The following is an 18,496-nucleotide window of genomic DNA, read 5'->3' as shown; positions in this document are numbered from 1 at the left end:
AACCTCCATAGTAAGACGTCTATTCACATGAGGATTCAAGTTCCTCATCCCTTATATATAATTAATTGCACACTGCATGATAACCTTTTAAGGGTGGATCAACCTACAAAAGGTTAGATCGTGCACTCATTGTGCCGCAACCAAAAGATAAACATAGCAGGTGGAAGCTCAGATTGACCTTAAAGGAGAAAATTATAGGCACATGAGCACATCAACGTGAATAAAACATTGAAAGAAGGCCAGTGATATGTGGCACCAACAAAGAAGTTCACTCTTATTCAATGGAATTCGAAACAAAATTAACCAACATACATACAATCTCTTGTAACACGGGATTGTTTTGTTTCATCAAACCCAGTGCAGGGCAAGGGCAACAATAAGGCTCACCATGAACCCATCTATTAGAAGTCTCATTAATTCGACTGGAAATTTGCTTCTAACTTTCTCGGACATTCCCAACTTCCAAACTATCTTCCCCAAATCACTAGCTTGCACGGGTATTAAGACCCCTAAAAAATACATACATTAGACCATAGCAGCAAATGCGTATCTTTTTATAAATGGGTGCAAGAACCTAATGTTATATCTTGGAAGGACTAAAAAAATTGACAGTATTTTGAAAGTACAATTTTTAAAATTGATAATGATGTCTAATAAAAACTTTCCAAGTCTTGATTCTTTAACCAAAGCTTTGACAGCACTGGTTAGAAGGACCTTAGGTAATTTTATCAGTAATTAAACTAATATGGTAGCCAACAACCGGAAACAAGCATGCCCAATGTAAGTTATGTTGTATGGTATTAAGAAAAAAAAGGAGTAAGGATCAATATAAATTATGTCAACTAAAACCCGAGAAACCCCAAAACTGTATGGGTTCATGCAAGGTCATAAAATCATATCACACAATGGACGATTTGAAATCTTCCATCAGCTGCAGATATCTTCATTTAAAACTTTTCAGAACATCCACTTAGTTTATTCTTTCCGAGCAAGAAGTTGACTTGCTAATAATACATTCAGTCAAGTCTTCAATAATCACGTCCCTTGTATTGCATTTCCTGTAAAGAACAATTTGAGAAAATCTAGTTCCCATAACATTAAGCATACAGCTCCCCAAAAGCATGTAATTAATTAATAGCATCCAAGATTGTTGAAATTTGCTCGAGATGACTAAATGAAGAAAAGTCACGTTCCATCGTCGTGATTCATGATAAAAAATAATGTTCAACAAGATTTATGATATATATCAAAATGGAACATTAAGCATGCAATAGACGTTAAGTTACTGAGATGGCTGATTTTATCATTTATGGCAGTAGGGTTAAGATATGTGAAATTAAACAGTACACGTTTGAAGTTCCTAACCATAGTATATGATAAGAGATCAATATCAAAGATAATTGCCAAAATAAAATATAAGAATTTTTTAGCGAAAAACCATTTTTATGAAATTAAATTACGATTCGTCAAAAAAAAAATGAAATGAAATTACGAGTAAAACATGGAAGTTCTTACAGGTTGGTAACTCGGCGGCATGTATAAAGCTTGCCTAGGATGACCAAGAAGCTGTCCGTACTGCAATTAGATAGTAAGCAATTACTGTAAAGTATCAATATTCTCCCAAGTCCCAACAGTCACCAGAGAGGCATACTACAATTGATATTTTACCTGCGGTGCATTTGGATGAAAATATGCTTGAGTTGGCATTTGGGATACCTGTGGATTATACATGATAGGTTGTTGCCCGGAAAAATTAGGTCCAATCTGCAGGCCGTATGCAAAAAGATAAAGTTTGTGAACAGCACCAAGGCAGAAAATAAATTAAGTCGAACCCAATAATAGCCTCATTTGAAATCTATTTAACCAGCTCTATAAGGCACATCCCCCGAATATCAAAAGGAAAGACCCCTATTCGCAAAACAAGGGATTTAGCTCTATAAATTGTACTAACCTGCACAAGGCACATGACAGCAGTGATTGTGCTACGTGAATTTGGTAGTTAGTCATAATTCTTTAGTCTATTGATGCAAGTCAATTTTAGCAGTAATCCAGTCAATTTTAGCAGTAATCCACAAGTAACCCAAACCCATAACTAAGCACTTCTACATATTCAATAAATGCTCATACAGACTTACCCCAATACTCATGGGCACAGCTGGCATATTTGGTACAGTAGTTACATTCGGTTGAAAATAGAAGGAATTATCAGACACCGGACTGGGAGACCGAGTAGGTGATGGAATAAAACTCTTTGCATTTGGGTTGAGCTTGAATTCCTTACATTATGAAAGGGCAGGAAAAACTCAGACAATGGTCGATAATTTAGAAAACAATAATCATCTAGTGAAATATTCCTTCTTGAACTACACCTTTGCATTGGGATTCAAAGACGATTTTTCAGAAGACAACGAACCAACTGACGAACTTGGAGATAAATCAGGACCAGAAGATGCCGCCACACTTCTCACAGGATCTGACCAAGATGATGCTCCACGTGAGTTTATATACTTTGTTCTGTCATTAGCTTTACCATGTGCTAAACCCTCGGTAGAATCCCTGGGGGATCCCATCTTCTCATGAGATTTTGATATTATATGAGAAGCTGGGGCATAGGAGCTAGCATTAGGAGATAATATCCCTTTATCAAAGTCATCTTTCTTCAAGTAGAGTGATGCTTGTGAATCTGCACAAAAATTTGCTAAGATCAGAGGAATACACATGATTGAAAAAGAAACCACAAAAATTAAGTCTCAAATCTAGGTGTTAGAGCTGCCATTCAGAAATACTATTGAGTACTAACAGAAAGGTTTTGCACTCCCTATATAAGTTTATAAGTTATATCAAACAATAAATCTTCACTTCATAATGGTGTAGTTTCATTTGCATCATTTCAGATTTAACATTTTAGAGCTAAATATGAGGAAGTTGAGAGAATGTTTTTACATACCCTCATTTTTAGACAGTTGAACATCCTGACCATGCTGCACCAATTAAAGAAGAAAATAAAAAAATAAGATTCAGCCGGGTTAAAAATACTAGCAGTCTCATGTGAGATGTTTACGTAGATAAAAGTGTGAGCATTTATGTTGAAACTTCAACTCACTATATGATTTTCTTCCCTGTTGTTACCACTGGCTCCATGTAGATTATGAACCAGGTTCTCCTGAATCCTGTAATGTTATTGGATATGAAGATTTGTAATAAAGATAATATTTATGCTTAGACTTTGAAAATGACATCTTTAGGAAAACAATACAAATCATTACAGCGGAAACAAGTAATAATATACTGAAGAGAAAAAGGCAACACCTGCTTTCCCCATCCGAATATGAGTAGCTTTTGGAAGGGATTTCAGACAGAAATTGCTTAGCATGATCATAAGCACTAGAACAGTTTAAATCTACACCAGAACTTGACTGAGATGACTGTGGGTAACCCTACATACACACAACACAATTAACACGGTGAGAGGAAAGCATGCAAAATAAAAAGAGGGTGAAGGAAAAAACATGAAAAGAACATTGATATCAACATTTTCCTGGCCAAGGCAATCTATAATTCTTAGTAGTATATGGTTAGATGTTAAATCTGCACAATAAGATGCTTTGAAGCAATAGGAATCAAGGCTGTTAAATCACGAGTTTACTCGTGGCAGGTATCAATTTCGAGTTGGCTTGGTTGTAATGTAAACTCGAATTTTAGTAAACTTGGAAATGACATCGAGTTTACTTGGCTGTACTCGCAGTGAATTGGTAAACTTGGATAAACTCGGTAATTTTTAACAAAGTTTTTGACCTTTTTTTATCTCAATTTTTGCATTCAATTCCTTTTCTTCTTTGTTAGTTTGATTTTGTTCATGAAATGTCAGCTTTTTGCTTTATAATTGAGTTGAAATTTTGAATTATTGATGCATTTATTGTATTGCACAAGTGTATATATTATTTTTAATGAGGAATCATTCGAGTCTGAGTCAATTTCAGATAGGCAAAACAAGTTTTCTTAAACCCAATTTTGACAACCTTGATAGGAATATTAACAATTATGTAATATACAAAGCACTATATAGTTCTACAGTATCAGTTATCCGGTAATCATTGAACTGCTACAAAGCACAAAATGGTTTAGAAAATGGTTGAGAATTTTTGAATTCCGGCACTTTTGATAATTAAATAATGAAATGAGAAGATACCATGGAGGAAGAATTTGCCAATGTGGGAGCTCCATTATTGCCTTCTCCGCCATTTATTTCACCATACCTCTCATTGACCGAACCGAATATACCATTAAAAGTTTCAGAATTGTGAGAACCAAACAGTATGTCTTCATCTTCCTCATATGTATCATCATGTGTACCCCTATAGACCGAAGAAAATCTAGTTTCTTCGTCAATATCAAAGTCTTCATCTAAGTGAAGACCTCTTTCCTGTGAAAAATAATAATAATTTATGTTGAGGTTTTGTTTTTTGAAAAATCATTTTGAGGATTTTAAATAGACAATTAAATGAAAAAAACGATGAAACTTACAAGTGGCAAAGAAATGCAAGAAAAAGGGCATTAAAGCAACACTAACCTCTGCAAGGTGAAGATCTCGGGTTTCCTCGCCCTCAATTTCTCTTGCTATTCTTAAAGCTTGCATTTCTAATTCTCTTGTAAGTGGCCCTTTTTCAAGCTTTGTTGTATAAAGTTCCTCATTGAATGTGCTTTTTACCCCAAACAATGTCTTATTTGTTTCAAACTGATCCCACCCCCTTAAAAATTTCAAAAAACAAGGTTAAAAAATTGCATGTGCAAACCTACATGGATATGCTGGGAAGAATGGGAAGAAATTGAAACGTGAAAAAGAAAACCTGTATATAAAATTATGACAGCACTGAATGGACAATTTCATATACTCAACCAAACCTCCCTCAATGATTATCAATATACCACAAAAATAACCTTTTGATAAATCCTCGATTTTACTAAATGGTTATGGACCTACAGCCTGAAAAATATGTGATGCAGCAAAAGAAAGAAGTTTATAATACCCATCAAATGTCAGACAGATCTTTTGCTAAAATCAGGTTCCAAACACAAGAGTTTAGTGAATCACAACAGGCTGAATGGTCCCTACCAAGAAATATGGTTCCAAAAGTCACAAAGAATAATGGGGAACATATGCTTATAAAGTTTGTGAAAGTGGTTGCTTTTAAGGAGACAAAAAGAATTATGCACAATATTACACAATATCAAGTATTATTCATAACAATGGAGGATAAATATCATCAGTTCAAAAAACAATGGAGTAAGACCATCTTGAAATCAATCACTTACAGATGGACTCTTATTTTAAAGAAAAAATTCCTATAGTAGAATATTAAAGATACATAGTATAGTTTAGTTTTTCAATCTTCTAAGTTGAAAAGAATAAAGGAAACTGACAACCATGCATGTTGGTGTCGGAGTTTCAAGAAAAGAGACAATTTACAGTTCATCAAATTTATTTCATTAAAACAAACAACCTATTCCAGTGGCCGTCAAAGATATTTTCCAGTTCAGGGCATTGTGGATCATCTTCATCAGGTACCCAGGGTTTTAGTTCTCTTCCTAACTCAGCATGATGAGATTGAGATATCAATGAGTCAACCATGATTTCCTGATACCTATCGTGCTGAGGTTCACTAGGTAGGCCATCCCTAGTAAGAGCAACACCCTGCCATAATTTAAGGATCATCAGGAAACAAGTTCCAATGTCTTTAAAAAACTTCACCTATCCCTAGGGCCTAGATTAAATTTTCGAATACCATTGCTTACTATGCAGCATTCTAATAAAACTCGTGAGATTGCAGATACTCTCTCCATCCCTAATTATAAGCCCCTCTTACTTTTTCACGTATATATTAAGAAAGTGTGGGTAGTGAATTTAATGTGTCTATTTTGTATGTAAAGTTTCCTAAATACCCCTTATATATTTATGTGTATAAGTTTAACTTTTCATCTTTGTAGAAAAGCATATGGGTGATAATTGTCTGTTCATTTTATTATGAAGGAAAAAGGGCTCCTTTTATAGGAGAGAAAATACAAAGTCAGCTCCTTTATTTTAGGAGTAATACAATGACTCTTAAATAAGTATAATGACTCTTAAATAAGAAAATAAATAGTACTAAATAAGAAATATTTCAACAATCCTCCAAGATAGGGGTATATTTTGGAAAAAAAATTAATAAATGCACCAAGTAGTTTGTATAGGTGCTTATATTTAGGGGCTTGACTTTTTTTTCAAAGATGGCTTATAATTAGGGACGGGGGGTGGAGTATTTAGCAAGGGTAACTACCACAATTCCCGAAGTAATTGAAAATACTTGAAAAATAGCAAACCTGTGCTATAACTTGCACAAGTTCTTTGGCAGGTATAATTAAAATCTTTGAAGGAGCCTTGATAACAAATTCTGCACCAGACTTCTGCCCATGTGATGAAGCATCCTTTGTCAAGCGGGCCATTTTCAAAATGATTCCTGTAATAGTATGATATACAAAGCATGGTAAGTCAAGTTTTCTATGATCTACAAATATAATAATGAAAAGAGGAATAGTGATATAAAACAAAACATAGGCAAATCGTAATCCAACAATAACTTCTAAAATAAAAACTGATTAAAAAAAATCCCAAAATAAATTATTAATCATCCTAAATAACATGTATATCCATTTTATTTACAATATGTAGCACGGACACTTTGGGTTGAAGGTGAGTCCAATGTCTGACACATTTTTACTTCGGAGACAGAACATAAAACAATTAGCTCCAAACTGACACCTTGAGGATACAGCTTGGACACCTAGCTGACACTTACATTTGGCTAGAGATGAAAAGAGACACGGCTGGTACCAAAATTTTCAACAACAAAAAACCAGATGATGATGATGATGATCAACTAGGAACTGAAAGGTCCTAAATTGATTAAATCCTTTTTAGCTTTTTGGTTGTAAATGGATGGGATGATGGTGAAAAACATATAGTTCAATAGTTCATCATGTTGTCTTAGAATATATTTTTTTATAGAAATAAAATGTTCAAATTGTATAACAAGTTCTTTTTAATAATATATAAATCTTGATTCTCAATTTAGATCTTTCAAAAATAAGGTTCGCATTTAACTGTATGTGTGTGTTTGCATGTGTGGAGCGGTATCCTATATTTTGGATAGGATATTATGTGTCTACGTACCTAGTGTTTGTGCTTCATAGTTCACTTCAAGTAGCTATGCTATGCAATAATACAAATAAATAGCTTTCAGAATCACCAAAACTAATAAAAGAAGAGCATACCAAAATCACTGTCTGTATTTATTGCGTGAAATATTCCTGAGTATACAGACCCATTTTTCACCTGGACTTCCACCTGCAGCCCAATTAGACATGTCGTGACATATACTAGTCGATCATGTGAAACACTCTCATAACTGCCATCTTTAATGCCTGTAACCACACCTGCTACAACTAATAGAAAATATCAACATAGTGAATACTGTCACCGACAAATAAAGAACAAAAAGTGCTAGCAACAAGCTCTTTAACACACACTTTTCAATTTTAACCAGTAAAAGAGAGTGTTTTGAAAAGTGTGTTAAAGAGTGTGTTGCTACTATGATAACAAATTATCCTGCTCAGAAGTTCACCTGTACTTGCCAACCGGTTGACATTTATATTTTCATATGGGATCTTATTCTCTGACTTAGCTGCAACTTCTCTTCCAGATTTACGACGTCCATATCCATTAGAGGACTTAGACTGCCCGGGTTGCAAATTCATCCTCACTCACAGCCCCTGCCCCTCTGATCTAGATAGCGTACTTAAAAATTCAATTATAAAGGTACTTTCTATCAAAATGACAAAAGAAAGAATTAAATATATTCACAAGACAATAACCCCAAAGATTTTACTCAAGATTTCAAGAAAGAAAGCTATGAAGTCAAACTATTTTTTAAAGCAACGGCTTTAAAATATGACAATTAGTAACTAGGTTTCAACATCTCAAAAGAGGCCGCATCCAGTAAGGGCATTAGTTTTCAGGAGGAATTGCAGCAAGGAGAGATACCTAACTCTATTCAGAATTCCCGTGTATATTAGGTATCCTCCCTCCCTAACATTGCCACCCTATTTGTAGCATTTATTCATGTAAGATTATAGCATTCACCAAAATTTTCATTTATTTCAAACCCTTTGTTATAAAGAAACAGATCTACCTAACTTGAATGATTGACTATATCAAATCCTTCTACCTTTTGACAAAATTTAGCTTAGATTCTTACGGGGTTGACCATTGTAAATCTTATTTGCAGCTCCTCAAATTCATGTCCTATCATTTCTTTATATAGCAGCTGTAACAAGACCACTACTATTGAGTTCTATAACACACAAAAAACTTGAACAGAGTACTCAAGACAAGTGAGCAAACCTAATTACGACAAACACAAAACCCTACTTAAATGTGAAGTAAAATAAAAATTTCCAAAAGAGTAGATGTAGTAATCAACATACAAATCTATTTATAAGTTATAAATTCTAAAGCACTAGGGATAATTTATGTTGGGCTATTGAAGTTAAAATCTTTCATTCAATTGGTGAACAACTCAACTAAAACACTGCTAATATAATCAAATTATTACCTACCTTTTAACTTTTAAGTACCATTATAAACAAATTTTTTATCATCAAAGCTATTTAGTTTTTGCTGAATACTAAAAAAGTTCATAAGATTACACTATATCAATCAAGATATATACAAATAACAAAGCCCTAACACTAAATGAAGCTATGAATGAATAACATCAAAGGTGAGGATCAGGTTATAGCATTAATGGTATTCAATGAAAGCTCCAATAGATAAAATGTTAGGGTTTACAATAAGATATACAATTACAAGCCCTAGTTGGCGAAGAGTGGTTTGATATTGCTGTTCAATTAAGCAAAAATCAAACGAAATGGAAGTGTAATAAGGGTCCGTTTGGATGTGGCTTATTCTTGAGCTTATGAAAATAGCTTATGCAACTAAATAAAGTTTTGTATTAATTCATAAGTTTTCACTAACAAAAATTGTTTCTTTATAAGCTGCTTCATCATAAACTACCTTGAAATTAATTGGGAAAAGTACCCAAACGATTTATCAAAAATTATTTATTTGCATGTTGTATTGCATAAGCTCAAAAATAAGTTTACCCAAACCAGCCCTAAGTGAGGAAGTAATTGGGAAAAGTACCTGAGAGAGGTTTGATCAGAACCTAATTGGTTGAGATTGCAGTGGAGGTTGAAAAGATGAGTTGAAGATGCAACCAAGCAGGTTAGGGATTGGTTGATGATTGAAGTGTTGCTTCGGTTGGTTACCGGAGACGGTGACGGAGAGAAGCGGTAGAAGAGTTTGAATCTCTCAGAGAGAGAGAGAGAGAGAGAGGTTTTTCAGATTTTGAAGGGAGTGCAAGAAAGAGCGCTGAAAAACATAAAAAACGGTTCTAATAGATTTTAGCCGATGATTTGAGATAAGACGGTTTAAATTTAAATTTTATATTTTGTATAATGGACCGATCTCAATTGTCGATTTGAATAGTTAGAGCGTTTGGCAATTACTCCATCCATCCTTAATTATAAACAAAAATTAACTTTTTAGATTTATTGAATAATAAATGTATCTGACCTATTATAGATTAGATACATTAATTTTTTAATAAATTTTAAAAAAAATACATTTTTTTTTTTTTGGTATAGAAAAAAATACATTTTTACTTATAATTAAGGATGAAGTTTCCATCTTGATAAGAATTACTTTACGAGAGAATATGATGAAGAGAAAGATCTCAATATAAATTCATACTTATTGATGAACATATTTTGATTAATGAGTTTCAACAATATTTAACTTGCTATCTCCTTATAATAATGACGAAATTGTTACCATGTTATGAAGATCTTAGATATTAGCAAGATAAAGTGCATATAACAATAGGAGTATTTCCGATGATACTTATAAGAATTCATATTGAATGAATATAGATTGATAAAAAAATGAGTAAAGGGTACAATGAAGTGACTTATTTATAGAGCTATTTGTAGGAGTAACTAGCTTTTTAATTCCCTAATCAACTTGGTAACTTATCAACTAACTCTAGTTGATTAACTATACTATAATAGAAACTTCAAACACTCGTTATGCACTAATTCAACTACGTGTTGGGAAACTGAATAGCAAACAAGTTTTATGCAACATGATTCTAGCATAGATTAGATATATCGAATGAGTTTTGAATATCTATATAAGATTATTTGATATGTATATAGTAAGCTATAATCTTCACTTTTTGTAGGTAGAGTTATATTTAGTGGTATATCGATGAATTTAATTGGTGTGCAACATCATAATCGATGATTTAAAAATAAATCGGAAGTTCAATGATTAGGCAGAACAAACAAGTTTTCTGCAACATGCTTCTAGTCTAGCATAGTTTAGACGTATCGAATGAGTTTTGAATCTCTGTATAAGATTATTTGAGGTGTATATAGTAAGCTCTAATCTTCACTTTTTGTATAGAGTTATATTTAGTGGTATATGACAATTGTTGATTTAAAATGGAGATTATATGGATGAATTTAATTGGTGTGCAACATCATAATCAATGATTTAAAAATATATTGGAAGTTCAATGATTAGGTTATTTGAATAGTTTTAATCGTAAATTTGTGCTCAATTAACCATGACTACAAGATTTCAGTTATTTATTGATGAATTCGGTTTTTCAAAAACATTAATGTCAAATAAAAACCGCAACTTCAATGATGATCACCATCCAAAGATTATTTTGTGATTTCATTGAGCCATGTCATCTTGAGGCCACCTCCAACAAAGGTTCACTGCGTATTTTTCAAACACGAACCACATTTTTTCTTGAATTTTACCGCTAAAGTATACACGGTGCAAAAGAGGTCCTTAATGAAACAATGAGGGTTACCTGTTTCTCAACAGAAGTTACATTTCTTTTTTATTTACTTTTTTTATACATAAATTGTCATGTATCGTGTATTTTTCATTTCTTGGTAGATAAAGGGACTATTTAACTACTCGGAGGAAAGACATGTCCCTATTATCATCAAAAAGCACATTCATCACCTTTTTATGCGGGCTGGTAAATACCTCTTCTCCTCCTTGTAAAAGACATCTCATGTTAGCAAGAATATTTGCACATTTATTCGCTTTTGATACACATGATTAATTTTAATCTCCTAATTTGAATCAAGTAAATCTTTTATTTTGTTTTGAAGCATTCATCCCGTTGCACTCCATTCTTTATTCATTTAAATGCTACGGATCACCACTTATTTATTTGAATGCCTCGCACCACCACATATGAGTCCCTTGTTTAGTTGTAATAAAAGCAAGTGTGACTATAATATCAATGACCAAAACAAATTGAATTATATCACGTCACTCAATTGACAATCATGTAAGTATTTTTATAACGAAATGTTCCATAATCTTTTTAGTTTTTTGTAATAGGGTTGTTTGCTATTAAAAAATCCAGACAAAAGTTTCATAGTTCACATCGTTATTGTTTTGAAGTTTCATGTTACGCCGGTTAACCTAATGCGTCCCTTTGAGCCGAATGACGATACTTGCAGCATGATAGTTTAGACGGCCGTTGAGTTGGTCCGACCATATGAGTTGGTCCCAAATTTCACACTTTGTCTCGACGAGCTTAATTCAATTGTTAAGGGACATAACATTTTATATGTAGAACTAGGTTCATACTTCAGACACATCACTTATTCACCTTAAGTGTGAAATAGTCAAATTTCCAGCTACTAAGCTATCTGACAAAAAAAAATTCAAATTTTTTAATTAAAAATAAATAAATAACTCTGGTCCGGTTCTGACAACCTTGCTCTTAAACCAGCTCCGGTTGTAACAAAAAAAAACCATCTCCGGTTTGTGGTTCAACTTTTGGTCTTGTTCTGAATTCTGAATAAACATAAACGATTTTTTAGTTGTACTCACAGAAAAAAACACACACGAACGCAGAGAATGTTTGGTTTTGGTGTTTCTTCCACCGCAGCCATCACCACCGCCGCCGGCTCCACTCGTATTCTCTGTGCAACCATTTGCCCTCATTCTTCTTCTCTCATAACTACACATCACTTTTCTTCTCATTTTCTTCCCACAACTTCGGTATATATATTCTCCTTCACTTTTACCACTACCACTTCAGATTTTTTTTCTACTTTTAATTATTATTTTTTATTACTTAATTTTGTTTAATGGCATTGGTTTTCAAATGGGTATGTTCAGGTTTCTTCATCTGCACAACGATTGAGGTGTGTTCCTATCAAAGCTATGGCTGAGACTGCTTCATCATCTCCAGGTGCTTTTTCATTTAAACCCCCATTTTCATTCACCTATTTCATTAGGGGTTTAGGGTCCGTTTGGATTAATTTATTTTGGAGCTTATGCCAAACAACTTATTCAAATAAATAAGCTTTTATGCATTATTATAAGCTTTTCAAGGTAGTTTATGAGAAAACAACTTATAAAGATACAATTTTTGTTAGTAAAAACCTATTAATTAACATAAAACTTTATTTATTTGGGTAAGCTATTTTGATAAGCTAAAAAATAAGCCAAATCCAAACGGGCCCTTAGTTTATGGATTTGTGTAAAACTTTTTTAATCATATGTAGATATTTGAGGAGATATAATTAGCAGTATGATAACTAACTTATAAAAGTGGCACTATAATTCAATTTGAATGATGCATGTGCGAAAAAGTAAAAAGTTTTACACTTTCAGTTTATATAAACTAAATACTCTTTTCTTTAGCACGGACACTTCTCATGAAAGGCGCGTTCGTGTCTGACACGACACCAACATTTATATTTTCGTCCTTCATAGATTAAATATGAAAAAATCACATTTTTTTAATAAAATGGGATGTTTTTACAGCATATGCTACTAATGTGTTTTTTTCTTTATATGATGATATTCATTTATCTGATTATGCCACTTTTAACTGGAGTAATATAAAGTATCGCTTTCAAATCCACCTGTAGTAGGCAATTCAACTTATTAAAACTAGCTTGATGAATTTATCGGTCTTTCTGTTAGTTAACACCTTGATCCATGAAGTTCTAGAATCGACAGCAAATAGTTTTTCACTTTTGTTTGGTTTCTGCTTCTTTCAGTTTTAAAAGATCACTTTCAAAAATGCTTGATATTATTGTATAATTAATAGGTCTTTTGTCTATTGTGTAACAATGCTGTAAATCTCCTAGAAACAAAACGAGTTATGGCGCTAGAAGAAGTTTGCATATTAAAACCGGACCTAATTTAAGTATTTAAATCATTAGAAAAGCTTTCAAGTTTCAACCGTTGCCAAAAGAATTTAACTGAGAAAACTTCAGGTGTTTGGGAATTTGGAGTGTAAATTAAACACATCCGCAGCCTATATTGTATGTTGGCGGCATTCGGGAATCACTCCCGCTTCAAGTTTCACAGTAGTCCAATACGTTTTTGTTTGTTTGATAATTTACATAATCTTTTCACTGTTGAGAGTGCAGACTGACTAGTTTTAATTATAGGGTGATTAGAACTGTCCGGATTTATTCTAGATGATTTTAGTCTTTATTACAACACTGTGTTCACCCTTTGATGATATTTTCTGTTTTTTAAATCTAAGAATAAGTGTTCTGTTGCTGTGAAACAGGCAGCAAGCAAGCTTTGATATCGTTGTCAGACAAGAAGGATCTCGCATTTGTTGGAAATGGACTCCAGGAATTAGGGTAGTTATTACAATTGGTGGATTTTTTGTTCATTTTATACCATGTTAGAATATTATTGTTTTCATGTGTTCATGCTTTTCTTATTGTACAATATATCCTTACGTTTTTTCCAATGTTAGATTCACTATTGTTTCAACTGGAGGAACAGCTTCTGCATTGGAAAGTGCTGGAGTTGCTGTTACTAAAGTTGAACAGCTTACACAGTTCCCCGAAATGGTGAGTGTAATTGTAGCTTGAGTTCTCCTTCACAAAGTTTCATCTCGGATCTTGTATTTCATTGGTATATATCCCGAGAGATTTTCTATCAATGAAGATTGCTTTTCTTTGTGTATTTTGATCAGTGTTATTAAATGGCGTCCATGGCATGGCAGATTTTGGCTACCACCATAGCCGATTTGTGTAGTGGTGCCTGCCACAGGCAGCAACAGTGTGTTTATATGGCAGATTTTTGCCCATTGCCGTACTCTGCCATCTGCCATTGACAACACTGATTTTGATCGAGTTCTATGATTCTATCAATATGAATTACAAATTTAGGGACAATAAGCCTTACATTTTGATGTTGAAATCTCATACAAATTCGGCATTTTGGCATTATTACTAACAACGATTGTATGCAATGATTTTTCTACACAGCTTGACGGTCGTGTCAAAACTCTGCACCCTAACATACATGGAGGTATCCTTGCTCGAAGAGACCAAAAACATCATATTGAAGCTCTCAGTACACATGGAATTGGTAAGTTCTGTTATCAGCTATGTTAAAACCAGTGTTGTCAAATAGAGGTTGTACTGTAGCAGAATTTGAACAAACTGTCATCGTTCTATGATACACTATTAAGTTCAAAGTGATGTCAAATAGCAGTGTAGCGGCACTGTAGTGCTGCAGAATTTGATCAAATTGGTATTTTTTGCGAACTTCAATTGATAACACTGGTTATAACAAGTGTGATGTGCTATAAATTATGAATTTGAAGTTTTGTTCTTTCAGTTTGTGAAATTCAGGAATTCTATTGCTTTGCTAAAAGTTTTCCATTTCAGGTACTTTTGATGTTGTTGTGGTGAACTTGTATCCATTTTATGATAAAGTTACATCAAGTGGAGGCATTGAATTTGAGGATGGAATCGAAAACATTGACATTGGTGGTCCAGCCATGATTCGAGCTGCTGCCAAGGTTGTTCATTAGACTGAAAATGCCAACTTTTTATAATTTGAAACGACTCATTAAAAATTTATGTAAAATGGTTCAGAAAATATTTTGTTGGATCCCTTGTTCATTCATACTGTCTTTGAACTAAAATTTTCATTTTTTTTTTGTTTTATTGAAATATATTGTAATATAAGATGATAAATTTGTTTTTGAGCAGAATCACAAGGATGTTTTGGTAGTGGTTGATTCAGAAGATTACCCTGCGCTTCTAGAATTTCTTAAAGGAAACCAAGACGAGCAGTTCAGGCTAAAACTTGCATGGAAAGCTTTTCAGCATGTTGCTTCATATGATTCTGCAGTATCTGAGTGGCTGTGGAAACAAAGTGTGGGAGGTACTGTACACGTTTGTGTCAAATTATTATTTATACGCAACAGTTACATGTGATAAAGAAATGTCTATTGTAGGAAAATGAAATAATTTACCAATACAATCCTAGAATGTAAAAGTTTGTTCTGCGCCCAGTAAACTAAACGGCAGACTTAAATTTCATATGGTTTCTAAGTTATAAGTTTGAGAAATCAATGAACTTATTTGAATTGACATATTTGATTCCAAGAAAATAACTTGCACGCAACATCACCAAAATTGTCTGTATATGTTGTTTAACATAAGATAAGGATCCATGTAAATAGAGATAGAATAATTTGTAATCATCTTATTTATTCCTTTTAAGCATATCTAAAAATAGTCTCTGCTGTGTAGTTGAAAACACATGGTTTCACCATGTGCCTTTTTATTTTTCTCTCATTCAACCTATGTTTATGAAGGTATGGCTGCATATGGTTTAGATAATATGATATTCTAATTGCAATATTTCAATTTTCAAGAACAATTAATATTTGTAATGTGCACTATAGATTGACTTGTGTTCTCATTTCAATGACAGATAAATTTCCTCCTAGTTTGACAGTGCCTCTTTCACTCAAAAGTTCCCTCCGTTATGGTGAAAATCCTCATCAAAAAGCTGCATTCTATGTTGACAAAAGACTTGCAGAGGTCAATGCCGGTGGGATTGCTACAGCCATCCAACACCATGGAAAGGTGCGAATCGGCTACTAATTACTTTTATCTAAAAATCTATAATTACTGGTTATTATGTTTTGTAAATATTTTAAAAGCCATCATGTTTGGAGATGCGAGCCTATGATTGAAAAATTGTATACTTTTCTATTAATATTTGTTTAAGTTAATGCCATAACATCAACATTCTTCTGCAGGAGATGTCTTATAATAACTACTTGGATGCTGATGCTGCTTGGAACTGTGTGTGCGAGTTCAGAAATCCCACATGCGTAGTTGTGAAGCACACTAATCCTTGCGGCGTAGCTTCACGTAATGATATTCTCGAAGCCTACAGATTAGCTGTTAAAGCCGATCCTGTCAGTGCATTCGGCGGAATTGTAGCTTTCAATGTGGAAGTTGATGAGGTAAATATCCCATGTCAATTGAAAAAACTCGAGTCCTACATCGAAAAGAGATTAGATAAGACCTGAGTAGAGTTTACATGAATGATACCCCCTGCCTTACAAGTCAGTTTTGTAAGGATGCGATTGGCCTTGTCGAAAAAAGATTATGGTGTTTATGAAGATAGAGCACTTTCCCTAGATTACATTTTAAAATTCTATCTTGGCGAGGTTGTGTATATGATATTTTAATTTTTTTTTAATGATCGTTTTTATATGTTTTAGGTTCTTGCTAAAGAAATAAGAGAATTTAGAAGCCCGACTGATGGAGAGACAAGGATGTTCTATGAAATAGTGGTTGCACCCAGCTATACAGAAAAGGGACTTGAGATTCTTCGTGGAAAGTCAAAGACTCTAAGGATTCTTGAAGCAAAAAAGAACGAAGCAGGAAAGCTTTCACTCAGACAAGTTGGTGGAGGGTGGTTAGCTCAGGATTCTGACGACTTGACACCAAATGACATCAAGTTCAACGTAGTCTCAGAGAAGACTCCTCAAGAAGGTGAGCTTCGCGATGCGGAGTTTGCATGGTTGTGTGTGAAGCATGTAAAAAGCAATGCTATTGTGATAGCTAAGGTACAATCTGAGACATTATGAAACTCTTTTATGGCTTGATGGAAGTGGTTTAAGAAATCTGATCTCTTTGTCAATTTTTTGTAGGACAATTGTATGTTAGGTATGGGAAGCGGCCAACCAAACCGCGTGGAGAGTTTAAGAATAGCAATGAGGAAAGCTGGAGCTGATGTCAAAGGAGCAGCCTTGGCTAGTGATGCCTTCTTCCCATTTGGTAAGTGTTAATGGCAATACAAAAATTCATTTTTTACGCTATTTCGTAAAGACAACTTGGTTGTGGATAGATTAATGATTCTTTTCGGTGCATATTTTCTGAGAAAATAACACTGAGTAACAGGAAATTGGTGGTGGATGGATCAATGATTCTTCTTAATGCATATATATTCAGAGAAAATAACATTGAGTAACAGTAAATTGTTATATTAGAAAAGGCTTACATATATATTTTTGTTTGGTCCTTGTTTTGTTTTGTCCCTAATATGGTTACCTTCTTAACTTAATTGTTATATATGATTATGAACAGCTTGGAAAGATGCTGTGGAAGAAGCATGTGAAAGTGGAATTGGAGTTATTGCAGAACCAGGTGGTAGTATAAGAGATCAGGATGCTATAGACTGTTGTAACAAGTACGGCGTTTCACTGCTCTTTACCAATGTGAGGCACTTCAGGCACTGATCATTTTTGTTTTGAGAGAACTATTTCAAATATCTAAGCTGTGCTTATAGACTGTTGTAACAAGTACGGCGTTTCTCTGCTCTTTACCAATGCGAGACACTTCAGGCACTGATCATTTTTGTTTTGAGAGAACTATTTCAAATATCTAAGCAATGCTTCTGAAACCTGTTTTTAACCAAGAATGTTGTACTATATATTTTATCAACGTTGTTAAATAGCGGCCATAGCGTAGTGGAATTTGGACAAAGACAGCTCTGCATTTTATGACAAAATAATACTTTTTAGTTATGTTTTAGTAGCTTTTTGTTCTTGATAATTTTCAACATTAACAGAATTGAACAAGACACACCCTTGTTGTAACTATAAATTTGGTTGTTATATTGATCTATTGAGATTAATCCTCTATTTATCAAAGTTAATGATGAAAGTAAAAGTTGAGATAAATTTGTATTCCTTATAAACATTTAAATTTTATTTTTAGTCTTAAAAAAAACTTTCAGTAAATTTTGGACCTCTTTTTTCAATTTATGTGGACCTCTTTACCAATACAAAAAAATTTCAGTAAATTTTGGATTTTTTTTTATCTCTGGTTCTAAGTCAATTTATGTTTATTCTTTATATTTTCGAATGAGTTTTTGTATTCTTGTTTATAATATTATAAGAATGTCTTTTACAATTTTAGAATTGTTTAACAAAACAAGAATTAAATATGAATTTTTAAGTGCCAAAAACTTAAAAAATTTATATTTAATTTATTCCATGTAAAAACATGTTAA

At 33.4% G+C, this 18,496-nt stretch overlaps 2 protein-coding genes across 10 annotated transcripts; one reads left to right on the top strand and one right to left on the bottom strand.

Moving 5' to 3' along the window:
* Positions 1-774: 774 nt before the first annotated feature.
* LOC123894097 (polyadenylate-binding protein-interacting protein 3-like) lies at positions 775-9,512 on the bottom strand. Of its 9 annotated transcripts, XM_045943986.1 has the most exons (16): positions 9,239-9,469; positions 7,659-7,819; positions 7,309-7,479; positions 6,358-6,494; positions 5,502-5,692; positions 4,571-4,748; positions 4,190-4,423; positions 3,310-3,437; positions 3,104-3,170; positions 2,948-2,981; positions 2,579-2,683; positions 2,370-2,533; positions 2,136-2,276; positions 1,669-1,764; positions 1,516-1,575; positions 775-1,058 (listed from the first exon to the last, which is right to left on the bottom strand). In XM_045943986.1, the coding sequence occupies exons 2-16, from the start codon at positions 7,789-7,791 to the stop codon at positions 1,029-1,031; spliced, it is 1,869 nt and encodes a 622-aa protein (XP_045799942.1). In that variant the 5' UTR covers positions 7,792-7,819; positions 9,239-9,469; the 3' UTR covers positions 775-1,028. The 9 variants fall into 9 exon arrangements, with proteins under 9 accessions (XP_045799942.1, XP_045799941.1, XP_045799945.1 ...); XM_045943985.1 differs by having other exon boundaries at positions 2,370-2,683; positions 7,309-7,470; positions 9,239-9,512; XM_045943989.1 differs by having other exon boundaries at positions 1,717-1,764; positions 2,370-2,683; positions 7,309-7,470; positions 9,239-9,504.
* A 2,483-nt stretch (positions 9,513-11,995) lies between these two features.
* On the top strand, positions 11,996-18,015 carry LOC123894098 (bifunctional purine biosynthesis protein PurH-like). Its single transcript, XM_045943990.1, has 12 exons — positions 11,996-12,193; positions 12,314-12,386; positions 13,725-13,800; positions 13,920-14,016; positions 14,437-14,539; positions 14,842-14,975; positions 15,169-15,343; positions 15,899-16,053; positions 16,230-16,439; positions 16,701-17,048; positions 17,133-17,259; positions 17,569-18,015. Exons 1-12 carry the CDS (start codon positions 12,050-12,052, stop codon positions 17,718-17,720), a joined length of 1,794 nt encoding a protein of 597 aa, XP_045799946.1. The 5' UTR covers positions 11,996-12,049; the 3' UTR covers positions 17,721-18,015.
* The last annotated feature ends 481 nt before the right edge of the window (positions 18,016-18,496 follow it).

This window comes from Trifolium pratense, linkage group LG7 (assembly GCF_020283565.1).
Source record: "Trifolium pratense cultivar HEN17-A07 linkage group LG7, ARS_RC_1.1, whole genome shotgun sequence".
NCBI classification, from domain to species: Eukaryota; Viridiplantae; Streptophyta; class Magnoliopsida; order Fabales; family Fabaceae; genus Trifolium; species Trifolium pratense.
Note: the sequence above shows the minus strand (reverse complement) of the source record. Positions and strands in the feature narration are given on the sequence as shown.

What these genes read in the sequence shown, in the direction of transcription:
- LOC123894097 (XM_045943983.1), bottom strand. Translation starts at nt 7,791, where the DNA reads ATGAATTTGCAACCCGGGCAGTCTAAGTCCTCTAATGGATATGGACGT. An exon ending in TTTGACGGCCACTGGAATAG is followed by an intron (nt 4,749 to 5,501) that starts GTTGTTTGTTTT and finishes GAAATTTTTAAG; the next exon opens with GGGGTGGGATCAGTTTGAAA. An exon ending in TTCATCCAAATGCACCGCAG is followed by an intron (nt 1,576 to 1,668) that starts GTAAAATATCAA and finishes ATCTAATTGCAG; the next exon opens with TACGGACAGCTTCTTGGTCA.
- LOC123894098 (XM_045943990.1), top strand. Translation starts at nt 12,050, where the DNA reads ATGTTTGGTTTTGGTGTTTCTTCCACCGCAGCCATCACCACCGCCGCC. An exon ending in ATTTTCTTCCCACAACTTCG is followed by an intron (nt 12,194 to 12,313) that starts GTATATATATTC and finishes GGGTATGTTCAG; the next exon opens with GTTTCTTCATCTGCACAACG. An exon ending in TTACACAGTTCCCCGAAATG is followed by an intron (nt 14,017 to 14,436) that starts GTGAGTGTAATT and finishes TTTTCTACACAG; the next exon opens with CTTGACGGTCGTGTCAAAAC.